Raw genomic sequence first — 20,146 nt, 5'->3', positions numbered from 1 at the left:
TGTCTTATCTCAATCTTAGGGAAGATGATTGTGCCTTCATACGTATTCTTCTATCTTTATTTCTTCACTAGCCAATTCCCCCAGTACTTCAATCTTCTGTTATCATGAAAAATTATTTATATTAAATTTTCCATATTCAAATTACAGTGTGGTTTCTCTTCCCTGAGTAGACCCAGACTGGTTACAGAATTTACACCAGGAGTGGTTCCAGGACCTAGAACTGCCAAAATGGGATCTCTGCCATTGGTTTGGACCTGCCCTTGGACTTGAGTACAGTTCTGATCTCCTTGCCAATAACAAATGAGATGCTAGAACTCCACAGCACACAGTAGCATCACAATTAACCTATTCCCTGCAATCAAGTGCGATGAAGCACTAACTAAGGCACACTGACTTGGGAGTCAAAGGAAATCTGAGGATTGCATTGGAGATTATCACAGACATGATGACTGTGGTGCAAGAGGAGTTCTTCTGAGAACACCTGAGGGTTAGAGAAAGAAAAAGACAAGCTTGGGTCCTCTGAACTCTCAGCTCAAATTACACCCAGATAACCAGAGAGCTTCTACGACAGGCTTAAAAAATCTCCTAATCTCTGCAGCCACACGGTTTATGTTACCAAAAATCAAAGGCAAAACTGTGGGCTGCTGCATTACAGTAACTGAATTCACAGTCTCACCAAGTTTTATGTGTAAAAATTAATAATTGAAACCTGATAGGCAGATGGCTTGAAAGGTTGGATGGTTAGTTTTGTGTCAACTTGGAGGGTGTTTTTGGATGAGATTTACATTTAAATTAGTAGATTTTGAGCAGAGCAGATTGCCTCCATAATTCGGGTGGGCTTCATCTAATCATCTGAAGGGCTCTCCTGAGCACAATGGAACTCTGCAGGAGATAGCCTTTGGTTTGAATTGCTGCATCAGCTCCTCCCTGGGCTCCCAGCCTGCCAGCTCAACCTGCAGCAGACTTGACTTGCTAGCCTCCATTATCATTAATTCAATTAATTCCTTAAAATAAATTCCTTCACTAGATATAAATTTAAATAATATGAATATAGATATAGGTATATAAGTGGATAGAGATATAGATCCGTATCTCACTGCTTCTGTTTTCTTTGGAGAATCATGACACAAGCGGATACTCATTTTCCTTGAGACCCATCGCAATCACTTTTTGTTTCTGCTAACCCCACAACTAGTGTCAAATTTCAGCATGCTCCAAGAAGACAGGTATATACTATGCTTCTGGGAGAAATAACTTAGACACTATAAAAATTGTGAGATTTATTTGCAATATATATTGACAGAAGCCAGGGGAACATGTGTGGGAGTGAATTCTAAAGGGGTTAGACCAAGGGGTGAGAAATGTTACAGTGGTTCATGCCAAATTATTTGATGTAGGTGAACTTACAGAAATTCCAGATTTAATGTTATAGCTTGTAGCGAACTTGCTGGGCTGACAGACATGTGGACCCAGTGGTATCCTGTATTTAATGAGGCTGAAATGCCTGAGCTTTCCAAGCATAACGCGGAGGAATGAATAAAACAATCCCTTCATTAAATCTCAGCTTTTCAGAACTAACTCATGATTTAAAACCTATACATCTTTTGTTATTACAGCCACATAGTCAATACACAAACTTATGGAGTGCTTCCTTATTACCTAATCTGTTTCAAGTATTCATCTTCACTTTGAATAATTCTTCCCTAGGTGCTTGTTTTTGGTATTTCTTTGCAAAACGCCGAATGTTCTTCTGTATCTCGGAGGGATTTTAACTGTTCTATTAACTGAGCACATTTATCGATGTCTGAAGATTCATTGATCTGCAATGAAGAAGATTTTCATCAACTTCTGAATTAGTGTCAACTTTACATCATTTGTAATGTAAAGCATTTTATAATAATATTATTGTGAAGTGACATGTTTTTATTTGATTTATGGTCCAGAATATGGTGTTGAAAATTTCTTTGCTGGATGATGAAATGAGAAATTCCTTCTTTTTGTCAGGCGTCTTGGTTTTAACTATTAATAATGTCACTTTTTAGACTTTAACTTTTAACTTTTTAAGCTCTGATACTTTTTTTTTTAACAGAGCTTAAGAAAGATCTCTATATCTTACCAACTTTTTATTTATAATTGCTTTAAAGTGATTCATTCTTTTCTTCCACAAAATGATTTATTTGTGGTAAGGTGGTATCAGAGTTTGCTTTATACAATTCCTTTATTTAAAAACTTTTCCAACAAAATCATTTGGGCTGAGAGAGCAAAGAACCATAGGGCATACAAATCCAATTTGGATAACTAACTCATATTAGTTGCTTAATTTGTAACAAAATTTTGAGAAGGAACACTATGCTTGCCTTGCAAATCTGATGAGTTTTTGCATTTAAGTTACAAAATTTGACAATTAACAAGACAAACTAAAGTATATGTGAGAGGAAAATATGGTTAAATGTTAAATACTTAAGGAGAATGTAGACTTCATTACTTCAGAAATAGTTTCAAAAATATTTCACCTGTGTGAAAATATTAACTTTTTAAAAATCACATCAAATTATAGACACAAAAAGAATGTTATTTAATATGAATTTCATTAATACAATAATTAAAGTCCAAACACTTATAAACTATAAATAAAATGTATACTAAAGCATGATAAAATGGTAAAAAGTATTTTTCTACAGCCAAAAAAGCACTTTCCTGAAATTAATTATTATTTAGTAAAATATTTTTTTATTTCTAATGCAAATCATTATAAGCTTTGATTAAAAACCATGAATTAGATAGAGACAGCATTGGTGCAAGTGAGATCCAGATGGGCACTGAGCAACTCCGTGCCTAAGGAAAATAATTAAACATGGGCAAAGGAGATCCTAAGAAGTCAAGAGGCAAAACTGTCATCATATGCATTCTTTGTTCAAACTTGCTGAGAGGAGCTCAAGAAGAAGCACCCAGATGCTTCAGTCAACTTCTCAAAGTGTTCTAAGTAGTGCTCAGAAAGGGGGAAGACCATGTCTGCTAAAAATAAAGGAAAATTTGAAGACATGGCAAGGGGGGACAAGATCCATTATTAAATAGAAATGAAAACTTATATCCCCCCTAAAGAGGAAACAAAAAAGAAGTTGAATGATCCCAATGCACCCAAGCTGTCTCCTTCACATGAAGAAGACGGTGATGATGATGAATAAGCTGGTTCTAGCACAGTTTTTTTTTTTCTCTCATCTATAAAGCATTTAACCCCCTGTACACAACTCACCCCCTTTAAAGAAAAAAATTGAAAAGTAAGGCTGTTGGGATGCCTGGGTGGCTCAGTAGTTGAGCGTCTGCCTTCAGCCCAGGGATCAAGTCCTGCATCGGGATCCCTGCAGGGAGCCTGCTTCTCCCTCTGCCTGTGTCTCTGCCTCTCTCTCTCTGTGTGTCTCATGAATGGATAAATAAAATTTAAAAAAAGAAAAAGAAATGTAATGCTGTGTAAGATTTGTTTTTGCACTGTACAGTGTCTTTCTTAGTTAACACACTACTGAACGTATCTTTAGACAGCCCTGTCCTGGTGGTATTTTCAATAGCCACTAACTTTGCCTGGGACAGTATGGGGGTTGTAAATTGGTGTGGGAATTTAAAGCAGGTTCTTGGTGGTGCACAGCACAAATTAATTATATGTGGGGATGGTAATTTTTCATTTTCAATTGTAGCTGATGCAGCTTCTACGAAATAATTATCACTCTGTTAACTGAATATCACTCTGTCATTGAAAAAAAAAGTTGCAGCTCTTTTGTTGACATTCTGAATGCTTCTAAGTAAATACAGTCTTCTGATTAGTATTTTTGTCCTTTTCATAGGTCTGAAGTTTTTCTTCTTTAGGGGAAGCTAGTCTTTTGCTTTTGCCCATTTTGGATCACAGGGATTATTACAGCGTTTATCTTTTCATATAGTTAGCTGATAAAAAGATTTTGTCTGCAGCCTGCATACTCATGATGAGGGTAATAAAAGTTTAATTGAAACCGTTTTTATCCATAACTGAAACTCAAGTCTTGATCAATTGATACCAGATCTCACATAGTGCAGTCTCATTTACAAAGTGAAGAGATTAGTAGAATCAAGCATTTTGAATGTCTGTCCTTGAAGGACTAAGAAAAAAGCTTGTTCTCATCTTTACATGAGGACTCTACATTGCTTAACTCCCATCATCACATAATGGCAGTTACATTTGTAGTTCCCACATTAAAGAAGACCTGAGAATGTATCCCAAAAGCGTGAGCTTACAAGACTGCCATATTAAGTTTTTTGTTGACATTAGTCCCAGCATAGGTTCTGGGAAAAAAAAAAAAATGCTGGCTGTAAATGTCTTCTCCTATTTATCTAAATACGGATTTCTTAGGAAACTTGGCTCTGCATTAAAGGTATTAATTGAGCTAACTTCTAAAATATATGCCACATTTAAAATCAGGCATATTTTCTTATATTATAGTTTGCTCCTTTATATGTCTCAAGTAGACCTGAGGGAAGAAGATCCTTAAAACCTTGTATTTCCGTGTAAGATATCTGATTTGAATTTGAATTTTCTTTACAAAACCCAAATTCATTCATTAGCGTCATGTTTATCTGCTTAGCAGTTTAAGGAAGAACTTGGCAGTTTTGTGGTTTTTTGAGATTATCGTTCGCTTAAAGTGCCAGTGTTTTAAAATAACATTCTTGTAATTTTACACACTTTTGTGATGGAGTGCTGTTTTATAGTTTTGACTTGGATTCTTTCCATTTGCATTTGTTTATGTAATTTCAGGAGGGAATAATGAACACCTGAGTCCTGGATAATAATAATAAATAATAATTGCAGACACTTTTTAAAAAATAAAATGAAAACTATCAATTAGCTAATTACTAAGTTTTAGATAATTAACAAAATGAACTATGTTTTCTCTAGATTTAATGCCAGATAATAATACTTATGAAATAAACAAAATAAGAGCAACGTATCTTTTATTAGTAGGATGAAAACATGGAAAGTAATACTCTTAAAGAAAATAAAAGCTGAAAAATTGTTGTCTGTAGTCAAGACAAAAGATTTTCATAATGATAAATTGAGAGTCAATGAGTAATCAGGCTATCAGTCAGATGTTTCACAGGAGGGTGAGGGGATGGGTTAACAATCTGTCAGTAGCTGACGAGAAGAAAGCTTTATGTACCAAAATGATAGTTACTGGGATCAGGAATTTACAGAGGACTCTGTACCAACAGTACAACTTCAATATATGTTATAACTTTTATAAATCTTGTAAGTGTTGATTTTTTTAAAAATGCCTTCGGTTGTTAATTACTATAAACATGTACAGCATAAAGATCTAATTTTAGGGGGATGCCTGGGTAGCTCAATGGCTGGGCATCTGCCTTTGGCTGAGGGTGTGATCTTGGGGTCCTGGAATCGAGTCCTACATTGGGCTCCCTGTGAGGAGCCTGCTTTTCCCTTTGCCTGTGTCTCTCTCTGCCTTTCTGTGTCTTTCATGAATAAATTTTTTTAAAATTCTAATTTCATACCTAAATAGCATCCATAGCATAACTAAAGGTATGTCTTGGTCTTCAATATATAATACTGAAGAATTGTTACATTTTAAGTTTAGGGGAAATGGTCTGCTAGTGTTTGCTAATGAGGAAGCAATCATATTATAAAGGTATAAGCTCTTGACCCCCATCTTTTCAAGTCTCATATCTAATCACTCAAGTTCCAATTTCATATTAAAAAAAGCTTGAGGGACGCCTGGGTGGCTCAGTGGTTGAGCATCTGCCTTCGGCTCAGGTCAGAATCCCGGGATCCAGGATCAAGTCCCACTTTGGGCTCCCAGCAGGGAGCTTATTTCTCTCTCTGAATAAATAAATAAAATCTTTAATAAATAATAAATAAATATTTTAAAATTTGACCTTTAAAAAACTTATGAAGATATGATTAACATATAACACTATTCTAAGTTCAGACATATAACATGGGGATCCCTGGGTGGCGCAGCGGTTTATTTAGTGCCTGCCTTTGGCCCAGGGCCTGATCCTGGAGACCCGGAATCGAATCCCACGTTGGGCTCCCGGTGCATGGAGCCTGCTTCTCCCTCTGCCTATGTCTCTGCCTCTCTCTCTCTCTCTCTGTGACTATCGTAAATAAATAAAAATTTAAAAAGACATATAACATGAATCAATGTATGTGTATGTTGAGACATGATCCCCATAATAAGTTTATAACATCCATCACCATACGCAGTTGCAATTATTTTCCTTGTGATAAGAGATCCAAAGATCTTAGCAATGAAAAATCTGAACACTGTATGCTTCTAATGTCTTTGCATCTTAGACCTTAACAATTGTTATGTGAACTTAAAGTGTTTTCACATTGCTGAAAAGACACTTTTCCCCCTGAAATTGTACTCAGCACAAATAATTAACCCTAGCTCCCCTAGTTCATGCCTTGTAATACCAATGATAAGTTCATCCAATAATAACAAACAGCATTGTCTATATGCATGCAACAAGGTGGGTAGCAATGGCCTATGCATTTATAAATGATGTGTCAACAGTCATATGGACAGCTGTGATAGCCAAACATAACAAAAGACAGTAAAATTTGAAGAAGTCTAGAGATGGCAGTTATTATGTGCTGAATGTTTCTGTTCCTTAAAATTCATATGTCAGATCTCTAATCCCCAGTGTGATGTTATTTGAAATGGGACCTTCAGGAAGTAATTAAGAGTTAGATGAAACACATGGGTGGGCTCTCACAATGGGATTAGAGTCTTTATGAGAAAAGACACCAGAAAAGGTTCCATTTTCCTTGGGTGTGGGCCAGATTAAGGGTTCATTTCTAACAAACAGAACAATGCAGAGTGATGGAATGTGATTCTAAAAGTAAAAGATAAAGGACAAGTGGTTTCTCTCTATTGGATCATTCACTCTAGTGGAAGGCACTTGCCATAGTGTAATAAGCAGCTATACAGAAAGGGTCATAGTCACAGTGGTAAAAGCAAACTAGAAGATTCTTATTTGTCCATGAATCCAGGAAAACAAATTCATCCACTATATCAAAACAAACAGAAAGTTCCAACAGTTTGCCCACATTAAGTATGAGCATGAAAATAAATGGAATGGCCATGGCGCAAACATAAAATGTAAGGAAAAAGAAATAGGAAGACACAGAATGAAGACAAAGAAGATGAGGTAAAAGGAAAAGGAAGATGTGCAGAAGGAAGAACTAAAAACTCATGTATGGGCACTGATGAGCATGAGTAAGGAAAAAAAGGTGGTATTTATAGACAACAATACTGTATTATAAATATCAAATTTTCTGGGAGACTAAAAATTATTCACATAACAAAAAAACAATAATTATGTAATATGATGGAGATGTTAACTAATGTTACAATGGCAATCCTATTGCAATATATAAATGTGTCTCATTAATATATTGGACACCTTAAGCTTACACAATGTTACATGTCAAGTATATTTCAATTCAAAAAAGATAGGAGAGAGGAACTGAATATAGTCTGAAAAGACAGTCAAATAATCTAATCTTAAAGGAAATAAAAGAGAAGAAAAAAGACTTCTCTGAAAAAAGACTTATCTCATTATAAGAAAGAACTTTAATGAAGACACGGTTCTATGAGATGAGATTTCTTTAAAAAATGAGTTCCTAAAAGCATTAGATGAAAAATGAGACTGCAACAGAAGGAAATTAATTGAGAACCAAAGGAAATTACAAATAATAATTGTGGAAAAGAGAGAAAAATAGAGACAAAATTAAAGACTAAATTAGTCTAACCTAGAAGGCCTAAGAAAATCACTTTGAATGCAGAGGAAAACTGTAAAGAAACTAAACTTATAAGAGAGAGAAAAAAAGTATAATACATGACAGAAAAAAATGCTTGCATAAGAATAATTTCATTCCTTAAAAGAAGTGTTCTATTGATAAAAATAGTATTCATTAGGTAATAGAAATTTTTCTCTAAAGGAAAGAAAAACAATCTGCCAATTGAAAGAGTATACAGTGTTTAGTAAGGGAAAGAAGAAAGAAGAAAAGAAAGAAAGAAGGAAAGAAAGAATGAAAGAAAGAAGAAAGAAAGAAAGAAAGAAAGAAGAAAGAGAAAGAAAAAAATTGACACAGAAAAATAAATAAATACCCAGACATATGCTAATTAAGTTACTGAACTTCAAAGATAAAGGATTTTGTTTTTGAAATATCCTAGCAGAAATATCATGCCCCTTGCAAATAAAGATTAAAAATCTTATCACGGTGGCCCCAGGCTTCCAGATATTTTTCTATTGACACATCTAATGCCAGATGCCATAGAGCAATTTCCACATAGCCCAGAGGAAAATAAAGAACAATGCAAGAATGTTTATTATAAAATCCACTAAAGCCGTCATTCAAATCTAAGGCCAATAGCAGACATTCTCATACATGTACGAGTACCAATGACACCCACTAAAAGATGTGGGCAGAGAGTTAAAAAAATATATATATATTTTTACATTTGAAAAATCAAGTGCTGATGAGAAAAACCATGGTAAAGGGATTTTACTCACTGGCAATTAAGATTTACTTCTCATCTCTCCAAAATGAGCTTAAACAACCGGATGAAGATAAATGCTATAAATGCTGACAAGTTGCAAAATAACTTTTTTAAAAAAAATAGAGTAAATGGGAAAATATGTATATGCATTTATTTCTATCTTTATTAATGAGGTATCTTCAGTCTTTATTAATGGGAATTCAAAAGTCTCTGAATTTGGTACATTAAGAAATAAAACTGCTCATACATTTCTTAAAGTTATACCAAGAACCAAGAGAATATTTATAAATAATATCATAACTACCATATACCAGGAGATAAAGGAGAAAAAAGTTGTGTGTTTGTCAGCTTTTGACTCCCCAAAATGTCCACTGGAAAAGCAGATGTGAATGTTTGTTTTTTTTTAAGATTTTATTTATTTATTCATGAGAGACACAGAAAGAGAGAGAGAGAAGGAGAGGGAGAGGCAGAGACACAGGCAAAGGGAGAAGAAGGCTCCATGTAGGGAGCCCGACGTGGGACTTGATCCTGGGTCTCCAGGATCACGCCCTGGGCCAAAGGCGGCGCTAAACCGCTGGGCCACCCAGGCTGCCCAGATGTTAACGTTTAATAAGTGAATTTATATGTCAGGTTTACTATATTAAAGGAGAATACCATTTTGCCAGAACTTGAGTTGTGTCTCAGAAGAACAAAGTCAAGTTTTAACACCTGGGCTGGATGATAGAAGGTGGTTTTAGAAGGCAGGGAACTGAGTGGGATTCTGTAAAGTTTATGACATAAAACCTGCATTGTTGGGCACAGAACCAATATTAAGTGAGTAATGATGAGTAGGCAGCTAATCATGATCATTGTTTTGTTGGCTCATAATCTTATCTTCAAGAAACAAATACTTTCTGGAGCAAGAATCTAAAAATTTTTGCCAAAGGCCAATGTTTTTTTAACACACAGATAGGAAAGCATGCTATGTCCTGGACTTATTTAGCACAGAGACGGGAGAGTATCTTGAGGCCAAAATTTCTTAGCACAGGAATATCTCCTCTTCAGTTATTCTTTAGTCTAGCAGGGAGGATGAACCTTTATCATCTGGGGCCATGATCAATCCAGATCTGCACTGGATCATGCAACAGTCACGGTCAAGTGTAGAGTTTCTGATCATAATTGTTCCATCTCTATCATGTCAGATTTTTTTTCTTTTTTTCTTTTCTTTTCTTTCCTTTCCTTTCTTTCTTTTCTTTTCTTTCTTTTCTTTTCTTCTTTTCTTTCTCTTTCTTTCTTTCTTTCTTTCTTTCTTTCTTTCTTTCTTTCTTTCTTTCTTTCTTTCGAGTATGTTTATTGGATGATTTTATGGAATAGCAACTGTACAGTTGCACTTAAAACTTTGGAGTCAAACATTTGAGCAGCATAACAGAGATAAATATGACCAAAGCTTATAGTTTCTTTCTAGTCCAATAGCCAAGAGAGGCCAAATTAAGCCAAGAATATTTCTGTAAAGAGAACCTGAAGACCTAGAAACAGAAGTAAAAGCCTAATTATTAATTCCATGATTTTATTGTGTTTTCCAGAACTTTTTTGCAATATTAAAATTCCACACAAGTCTGTAAGTTCTAAGTCTAGCATTCTTCTCATAAGACAGTTCACATTCAACACTGAGAGGACTGTGTTATGTTTAAAGTGACTCTATTTTAAACCACAATCAAATGGTCTCCAAAGCTGAGGGGGATAGGAGATGGGTACTAATATTTAGGTAGATGTAGATTACAGTGTAGAAATGAAGGACTGGCCTGGGGCTTCCTGTGGTGAGGAGATAACAAGAATAAAGGACACATGAGATTAGTTGTGGTCTCTAGCTAATTTCTGAGCAGGCACATACTAGTGAACATCTGTTTCCCAAAAACAAAAATTAACTTTCAGAGGCAGTAGTAGTTTAAATCCTGATTTAGGGAGAAAAGAAAACTGCTGGCTACCCATTAGAATGGCTTAAAGATCCTTAAAAAATGTACAAAGCCGAGATTCTACCTTCAGAGATTTTTATTTAATTCATTTAGAAAGGAGCTTGAGCACTAATATTTTTTAAAAGCTCTGCAATTAATTCTAACTTGCAGCAGGGATGAGAACAAATGGCATAAAGTTATAGCTTACGAGGACAGCCTGTTCTCTTTATGTCTAGAATGTAGCTGAGAAGAGCAGGAAACTCTGTGACCTCAGCAGGGAAAGGAGAAATCCCAAGGAGGCAAGACAGAGTATCAGCTCTGAACCCTTCAAGTCACATTACTATGATTATCTTCCAATGTGGCAGGCCTGACGTTATGCATGGATTTCTGAAGCAATCTTGCTTGCATTGGTGAAATGAGCTCTGGGTTCCTGAGAATGAAACCAGTCAGCAACTCACTGAAGTTTTATTTGATTTGTAGAATCCGAATCAAGTAACCCATGAGAATCTTCAACCTTGACTCCACTTTCATAACTGACAAAGATAATATGATAGGCAGTCCTTTGAATAAAGGAGAGGCCCAGGTCACCTGCCACCTGACACTGTCTCCTCCTCCTAGGCCATTCATATTGTTTCCATAGAAGTTTCTCTTTTAGACAAACATGCCCAATAGTGTATTCCTAAGCCAAAGGTACACTGTCTGAGAGGGATTTTGCAACCAGATTTTATTTTTTGCAAACAGATTTTAGAAGTGGATTTCCTCCCTATTAATCAATATTGGGTGGTAATACTACCAATAATATCATAAATACAAATGGGGGCAAGAAGTGTGAAGAAGTACAGGATGTTATGGGAGTATACAAAGGGAATCTTCACTAGTTTATCATTAACTACTAGCAGTGATATTGTGAGACCTTCTTTTTATGATTTATTTCAAAGATATGTCTCAATAAATATTTTTTATAATTGAATGATTAGATGGAATGAGTAGGAATTAGGTAAACCAAAGGTAGGAGGAATATAATCTGAGGCAGAAGAAATGTGTTTGTATCTTTACTAGAGAAAACACATGTAGTATATTCGAAAAACTGAAACATAATGAAAAAGTGAGATGAAAGAGGTAAAAGCACGAGTCAGATCATACATATTAGGCCTGCTAAGTTGGGTCTCCAGTCTAAGACTGATGAGGAGTCTCTGGATGATTCTAACTAATAAAAAATTTAAATTTTTGAAGAATATTTCTGATAATAATTTGGAGAAAAGAATGGAGAAGGGCCAGATTGGATTTGGCACATTCACTGGCGTAGCCCAGGTAGTGTCTGAATACTCTAGTGTGACAAAAAATTAGTGAGGATATAGACTATGAGAGTTGTTTAAGAGGAAGAAATAATAGAATTCACAAACTATTGATGGGAAGGACTGATGAAGGAAAAGAGGAAAATCAATGATGGGCCTCAGTTTGCCCGTGAGCATTTGAGGATCTCTTTTTGGTATTAGTATGAAAGAGTAGCCTAGTGTTTATATCCGGTGAGCAGATGGCAGTCTGACTGGTGTGATAAACAATGGGCACGTCAGCTATATATATTTTCAATAATTTTCAACAAAGATTTATTTCTGAACTTCTAAAGTCTTTATGTTGACCATTTTTTAGTTCATAACAACATACAATTGCTACGTAACAATTTTAAGATGTCAATCTATAGCAATTTTCTCCTACAAAAATCATTTCCCATTTCATCACTCAGGTACCACAGTCAGTGGTTTCCTGCTGCTCAGAGCCTCTGACAGAGCTAGGTGGAATGAATACTGTCTCCAAGAACAAATTCAACACTTAGTCCCTTCAGAAGAGCCTTCTGTGACTTTAAAGAATGCTCTCTTTGCATCAGATTGATAAGAAATGGACACAGAAACTGCCATGTTACAAGATCAGGAGTTGATGCTGGGTGACCAATCACCTTTTAACAAGGCCTAAATGTCCCACCATTCAGCTTCTGCATGCCCCAGGGCAAGACAGCTACATCTGTGAAGGTGGATACAGTGAACCAGAGCAGGATGCAAGATGTGGCAATTATTGTAGACACAGATAAGTCTAAAGAGTGGTCAATATTGACTCTTGATCATCTGTGTCCTGTGGTTTATTCTGCGATGATATCGGAACAGTTACAAAGAAACAATTGTATTTTAGACTCAGATGACAATCACCTTCTATCTGTGATACAAAAAGGTGTTAAATCACTTCACTAAGTTATGTCTAAGTTCTATGAGTTTTGTAATTGCTTTGGTGGCTATTTTATATAAAGAGGTAAACAAAAGGAAAGTGTTAAGGAATACTGAAAGATGTCACGGAAGTTCGATTCTTTTAATATTGAAAGATTGTTCTGAGACCAAATACTTAAAAGGCAGGTAGATCTTGTCAATATCTTTTCACAGTGGCTGTTTAAGAAAAACTTTACAAATAGTACAGAAACTATTTTGAAATACTAAGCTTTTACTCTTACAGATTCTTAATACACTTTTAACAGTTTGTTACTTGCGGTACACGGTATCAATATTTCAACAATAAGAAAAAATGGTAGGATGACTCTCCAAAAATTTAATGAAATAAAATCATTTTGTTTAATGATTATTAAGTGATTTTAACTTTTAATACTATCTGATAGGTATCACAACCATACTAGTAAGTAGGTAAAAAAAAAGTTTTGGCAGATTTCTTGTTTTAAAAAGATGAGACCTGGAATATTTATATTTCAAACTCATCAAATAAGCATCTTCTCTTCTGCTAATTTAGGCTTTTACGTTTATAACAATGACTCAGAGGTAACTGATTACTCTTCCTCTTGCTTCAAATTGGATTGCAACTTGTTTCCTAGTCAAGGATAAATCTTAATTTCACTAAAGTGAGAAATGAAGGTTGCCCAGACTAAGTTGGAGGACGTTGAGTAATTCAAAATAAAAAACTTTGCTCCTTTAGTTAGAGATAATAAATCAGGCACAGCTACTTAATTATTTTTAGCAATATGTTTTCCAGTGGAAATTTCAGTCATTTCATAGTCATTTCACAGCATGCTTTTTGCCAAAAACATTAAAAATCAATTAGTTTTCATTAAAAAGTGATCATAAGATATTCTATTTTCAAAATCAAATCATTTGTAGCTTAGTTGGTGCAAAACATCTGAAACTGAAGTATTTTTCGAGATTATTACTGCTTTTTCAACTTTTTCTGTCCAAGTTTGAATTCTTAGGTAAGGTAATAACCATTTCCGCTATACTTAATGTTACTTTAATGATCTGAAAATTTATATTATTCCAATGGATATATATTTATAAAATCTTTAATCTAAAACTTAAAGTCATTTTTTTCATTGGGCATTATTCTAGATTAAAATAATTTTTTATTATTTTAAGGCCTGAGATTACGGTGTTTATGCATTACTGCAGTATAGTCAAACCTGTCCTGCCAAATATGTGTCACAAAGTGCCAGTTTCCTTGTGAGATTACATGACCATTATAGACTAAATATTTGTGCCTCCCTCAAATTTGCATTTTGAAATCTTACCCTCCAATATTAGGTGCCTTTGGGAGATAATTAGGTTTAGATGAAGTCATGAAAGTGAAGCCACAAGAAAGGGATTAATGCCCTAAAGAGTTTAAGAGCTTGCTTCTCTCTACTCTCTGCCATGAAAGCATACACCAAAGTTAGCCACCTACGAACCAGGAAGTGGGCTCCTGCCAAACACCAAACAAATCTGCCTTGATCTTGGCCTCCCAAGCCTCCAGAATTGTGGCAAATAAGTTTCTGTTGTTTAAGGGCCCCACTCTGTTGTATTTTATTATACCAGCCCCAGAAAACTAATAAAATAAGTAAATAAATGGTACTTTGGGTTTCATCCCAAAGTATATCTTATTAGAGATTATCTTAATTAGATAATATTTAGATGTGATTTTCGAATTTAGAGTTGATGCTCAAACAAGTTGAGAGTTTTGGAACTGCTGGGATGCAATCAATCTATTTTGCACGTGAAAAAAAAAAAAACACATGAATTTGGGGGATGGGACCAGGGACAGAATGTTATAGACCTAATGTTTGTATCTGCCCCCTCCAAATTCCCCTCCAAATTCATATGAAGTCCTAGCCCCCAATGTGATGACATTAGGAGCTGGAGTCTCTAGAAGGAAATTAAGATTTGATGAGATCATAAAAGCAGAATTTTCATAAATAGGATTCAGGCCCTTATAAGAGTCCCAAGAGAGTTTGCTTCCCTCTACTTTCTGCTGGGTTCAGATTCAAGAAGAAAGCCATCTATAAACCAGGAAGCAGGTTCTCACCAAACATTGAATCTGCTGCTGTCTTGATCCTCCAGAACTGTGTAAAAGAAATGTTTGTTAAAGACATACCCAGTCTATGGCATTTTTGTTCTTGCAGCCCAAATGGACTAAGACAATGATAGGTTGACAGATTTTAGGTGGGTTTCATTCTGTGGTCCCCATTAAATTTAGATTCCAATACATTTAATGCATACAGGTATAATTTGTGACATTGGGCAATTATCAGTATTAAAAAATACAATTTAGAAATGATTATTTATTCATGAGAGACACAGAGAGAGAGGTAGAGACATAGGAAGAGAGAGGAGAAGCAGGCTCCATGCAGAGAGCCCAATGTGGGACTGGATCCCGAGACTCTGGGATCACGCCCTGAGCCAAAGGCAGATGCTCAACCACTGAACCACCCAGGCGTCCCCATTATTTTGTTTCTATTGAAATATTTTTAGATATAAAGAAAGTAATTCTATTGAATAGTAAGACAGAAGACAGACTTTAATTATAAGTCAAGTAACTATATTTTTAGGACCATTTGCTATCATATTACATTGACTCACAATAATTAAGGCTGACATGTCTCTCTAAATAGACTGAAGAGCAGTCCTATTTAAAAAAAAAAAAAAGCAGAGAAGATCAAAATGAAATAAAGTGATCTAATACTCCACAGGATGAGCATGATCTGTCTTAAAAGTTTCCCAGCAGGTGTTATTTAATTTGTTGAATTTTCCCAAAATCTGTCCTTTAAATTGCAGTCCTTGAAATTTGATATCAACATTATCTCAGATTTAATCAGATTGAAGAACTGCTGTTTTGTGCGACAAATCTCAGCCAGGATTCAATCTGGAGAAAGAAACCACACAGTGATTTAGACAGACAAAATTTAATGTAGAAATTTATTAGCCGTAGCAGAGCTCTGTAGCCATGACCGATTGGTTAGTAATAAAGAGAACTTGAAAAGAATATAGCAACAGCAGATATGAAGAGTGTGAGTCATCATCAGGGCAGAGACAGAGTGCCCCATGAAGAGACCCCAGGACTGAAATCAAGACTGTTGGAGATGGCACAGCTGTGGCTCACAGAAAAGTCACTGTGGTACTTGCACTTGCAGAACCTGCTGGAAATGTGGGGAGCCTCGTTCTCACTGGAGGCAAGCGCAAGGACAAGCCGGTCTGGTCTGCAGGGCTGCTGAGGCTAGCTTCTGGCTCCTGGCTATGTTGACGGGGGAAGTGCAGGAGCATCAGAAGTCTGTGCACCTGCTCTTGGAGCCAGTCCCCTGGAAGGAGAGAGCAGGTTATTTCTGGGATGTTTTGTTCGTGCTCATTGATATTTCTCAATATGCAGAGCAGGCTACAGAGGAGGCAACCAAAAAACCCAGGAACTCACCGCCCTGCTGCTCCACACGACCCAGTTCCCCGGTCTGTCTTCCTTCTTCTTTTCACTTTTCAGTCTTCTGATGCTTGTTTAATAAATAATATCTAGAGTTATTAGTTGTACTTAGCAGGAGGAATAGAATCCATTTCCCTGGAGCCAAAAGTCTATCATTGCATTTAAAATTATTTTTTCCCCTCTAACCAGTACTTTTCTGGTTAAATTACTATATTTGGGCAGAATTCACTGTTTTGTAAAAAACAAAAACAAAATATTTCTCTTCTAGCACCTACATTCACTCCTTTCCACCTTCTTTTTCCTTTCTGCTTTTTCTCCTTCCCTTTGTTCACTTCTTCTCAACCTCCATCCTCCCTGAGCTTTTCCTACCACATAGCTATTCAGAAACTATTATGTTAAGAAGTAATTCAACACGTTTTTTTATGGCTATCTTTTCCAATGAGATGACCATCATGTTTATGTTGATGTTTCTTCACGTTTACATTACTTTATATAAAAGCGACAAAGGCATTTTGTGGTTTCAAAGCATAATTGGTTAAGCAATTGAAGTTTTGGCAAAAAGCACCAAGGGTTTTCACCACCAGAAATAATTTTTATTATTTATTTTAAGCGATTCAATGTAACTGGTAGCAAAATGGTACATAGACAATAAACAGCCGATTCCCATAGGATTACAAGGACTATTACTGACTTTATGTTTTATTTTTGTGTGCAAGTTAAGTATTTTAAAAAGGCAACAGTTTGTTAAAAGGCTTTTATAAGCGTATTTTATTCTTTAAATAACAGAAAGACTAGTAAACTATCGTTTTTATAGCAAGCTGTTATGAATTATGTCAATTATTAAATTTGGACTACTGTTCATAATCAAAAATAATTATTTTAAAATTTATGAAACAAAGCTTTTAGTTTTATAGGAAATATAGTCATGTCCTAGCTTGGAGTCCTAGTCTTGACAATGGTCAAAATGCAAAAATACTAAACTTGAGATCTCGTGGGGAAATAGAATATTCATAAAATCTTCCATTTATTCCTAAAAATAATTGTAATGGAGTAATGAAATGACAACTCAAAGAAATATCACATTTGATTATTCATGTGTAAATATAAAATAAGTTAAACTTATTATTGTTCTCCATTACATATATTAGTTCAATTCTGTCTTTCGTTTGAATAATTTACAGGTGAATATGTAAGTTTGCCAAGTATATTTCACATGTCTACAACATACATGCATACATATGCATACAATCTTTGTTTTAAGGTCTGCTGCCAATTTTAAGTAACATGACAAATTCCCTACTTCTCTGATTAGAGAAAGTTAAACATAGGCTTTCCCTGTTTTAGAGGAAATTCTTGGTGTTTTTGTTATTCTAAAATGAGAGTCATGGAAAATACTAAAAAACAACAATAACAAATAGGCATTTCATCCTCTGTAAGCCAAATTATACAATGGCTATCAGCTATAATTTCACATGTTTGGTTTTACATTTTCATGTCCATAGAATTATCTGGGAAATTTTCGGCTTTATTTATATTTGTGTTGTTTTAAAAAATTCTTCCACTATCTTCTCAATTTATCTGCTTCTCTGTGAAAAGAAAGAAGAAAATGCCTCTTTCTAGTCTTATATGCCCAATTTTTTTGTGGAATTAAAATTCATTGTCAAGGTCAGAAATTTTTTAAAACACAAAATTAGAGGAAAAATGTCTTTTTAAATTTACCAATGTCTCTCTCATGGGAATACCGTAACATATTCCCACCACCTGGCAAACTGCTCTTGTGCTTTTCAGCCTATTTCTGAAGTGGAACGAAGCAGTAAGATAACAGCATTGGTGTCATCAAGGATCAATCTATATTTATCTTATAACTGTAAAATTCTTCAGGATTTATATTAAATTTCAATGGCAAAAGCTACCCATCTTAACTACATGCATTTTCCTCACAGTGTTATATGTCCTACAGATGATTTTTCAAAATTAAATAAATTTTTTAACATATTGTTTTGTGTATAAATATCTCAATAGTAAAGCATAGAGGAGGACTTTTAAAGTTTTGAAATGTCCTTGTATTCCATAAAAGGTTAATTTTGCCTGTTTGAATTTTAAAGTATCTTTCTGATGAAACATACTATATAGACTACGAAAATGTTAAAGCTCAAGAGCCTAATGAAAATCATTACTGCATATTTCAGTTAACGTTTCAATTCCTGGCTTCAATTTAAGTCAACATTTGTGTTTTCAGTATTTTCTCTGTCAGGCATTCTTTTAGGAGAATAATAAATATTTGTTTTTTAACACTCTTCTTGGCATACAATGTGTGTCAGATGTAAATGTAGCAAAAAAGTTCAGGTACTTGATATTTTTTGTTTTGGTTTCCTCAATGTAATAAAACATGCTGTAAACATCTCAAGTTCTAAAATGAATATGATATGATATGAAAAGGCAAAAAAACGATAAAATGATTTGTACTCTAAAGCAAACTGTGAGTCTCTCACAAAAGTCAGCCACACAATTTTGTTGGTTAATCTCTGTGTAGATGCCAGACATTTATGATGAGCTCAATTTTATAAAACAGCAAGTTTAAAGAATATAATATGACTTTTTAGTTTTTAAGAGGAACCAGTCTTCTACGTCCAGTGTGATGCACCAAATGTAGTTGGATTTTTTGTTTACTTTCATAAAACCTTAATACTTTTAAAAATTGGCTTCATACACTTTGGAATATTGTCAAATATCCCATTTAAATTTGTGTGTTTTAATTGAGGTTTTCAAAATCATCCCATTGATGTCTTTCAAATATTAATAGGAGGAGTACCAATAAGCAATACTTTAAATTTCAAAATAATCTATATTTCTTAGAGAATAGATTGATTTTAATGTGAGATAATTGAATATATTCTGATCAAGTTTCTTTCATGCCAGCAGCACTTATTCTTCTCCTAAGATTTAGAGTTGTTTCAAGCAAGATTCTTGTAGGAGAAAAAAGGTCTCTTATTTTCCTTTTATCAAAGCTGAGTTTCCTCCCGAGAGTCTTGACCCATGGCATTGCAGATGCTGTTTTTTCGACTGGGTTCACTGTTTGGAAGGTATGCCAACGGATCTGGTCGGATTAAGTATCTAGGAAAAGAAAAAGCAAATAACTGTAATAGTAAATAAAGGCAAAAAAAAATTCACACCTACACTTTAGACTGCTGCTTCAAATGTGTTTGGTTTTCAGGTCATCTAAACTGTATCTATACATAGCACTAGTGAAAGAACTCACTTTTTAGGTGGCCTATACAATTTGGCAGGGACTTATATTATTTCTGTATTTAAGCAGATTATGATGTAAGCTGATGAATTAATAATTATTCTTTTTTAGTTCTGATCCGTTTCACCTCCTTCCTCTTATCAAAACTTCATGTTTTATTTTAGTGTTCTGTTGATTCATTATCTTTGACTATTTTTCTAACAAGGAGACCTAAATCTCAGCCATGATTCTTCTACTACTTAACTGCTCTTAGTCTTATTTTTTTCATAAATAAATTGGATCTATATCATTTCCAAAGTCTTTTTAAATTAAATATTTCAGGAATCTAAAAAGGTAATCATTTGATAGACACTCTGAGGAATACTATGCAGAGATAATCTTTTAATTATCTGGAAATTAATCTAAAATTCAGGGTGTGCTATCGTGAGCAATTATACAAAAGAATAAAAAATAATTCTTAATTCATTCTAACTGGTAAATGGAAAAATGTCCATCTGCCAAACTCATACACTTCAATAATGTTAGAATTTGTTTGAAGAGAGATGTTTTACTTCCAACTTTCAAATGACACAAGGTTCAATTTCTTGAGCTCACTTGGAATACTGTGTTAGGAACTGAATAGAAAAAGTCACAAACCTTAACCCCTATCTTGCACAAGATTAGTAGACTTTAATCTATAAAGCAGATATAGACAAGAAAAATAAATTCCAAAC

General features: G+C 34.7%; 1 protein-coding gene across 9 annotated transcripts in view; it reads right to left on the bottom strand.

Annotated features, from left to right (window-relative positions):
- Positions 1–15,664: 15,664 nt before the first annotated feature.
- Positions 15,665–20,146, bottom strand: part of KCNT2 (potassium sodium-activated channel subfamily T member 2) — a 375,554-nt gene continuing 371,072 nt past the window's right edge. For all 9 annotated transcript variants that reach the window (XM_049106879.1, XM_049106880.1, XM_025421037.3 and 6 more), the window contains 2 exons: positions 16,184–19,300; positions 15,665–16,073 (listed from right to left, as the gene is read on the bottom strand). In XM_049106879.1, coding sequence (XP_048962836.1) covers positions 19,189–19,300 — 112 coding nt within the window. In that variant the 3' untranslated portion in view covers positions 15,665–16,073; positions 16,184–19,188. The remainder of the gene's footprint in view (positions 16,074–16,183; positions 19,301–20,146) is intronic.

The sequence above is a fragment of the Canis lupus genome, chromosome 38 (assembly GCF_003254725.2).
Source record: "Canis lupus dingo isolate Sandy chromosome 38, ASM325472v2, whole genome shotgun sequence".
Taxonomy (NCBI): domain Eukaryota; kingdom Metazoa; phylum Chordata; class Mammalia; order Carnivora; family Canidae; genus Canis; species Canis lupus.
Note: the sequence above shows the minus strand (reverse complement) of the source record. Positions and strands in the feature narration are given on the sequence as shown.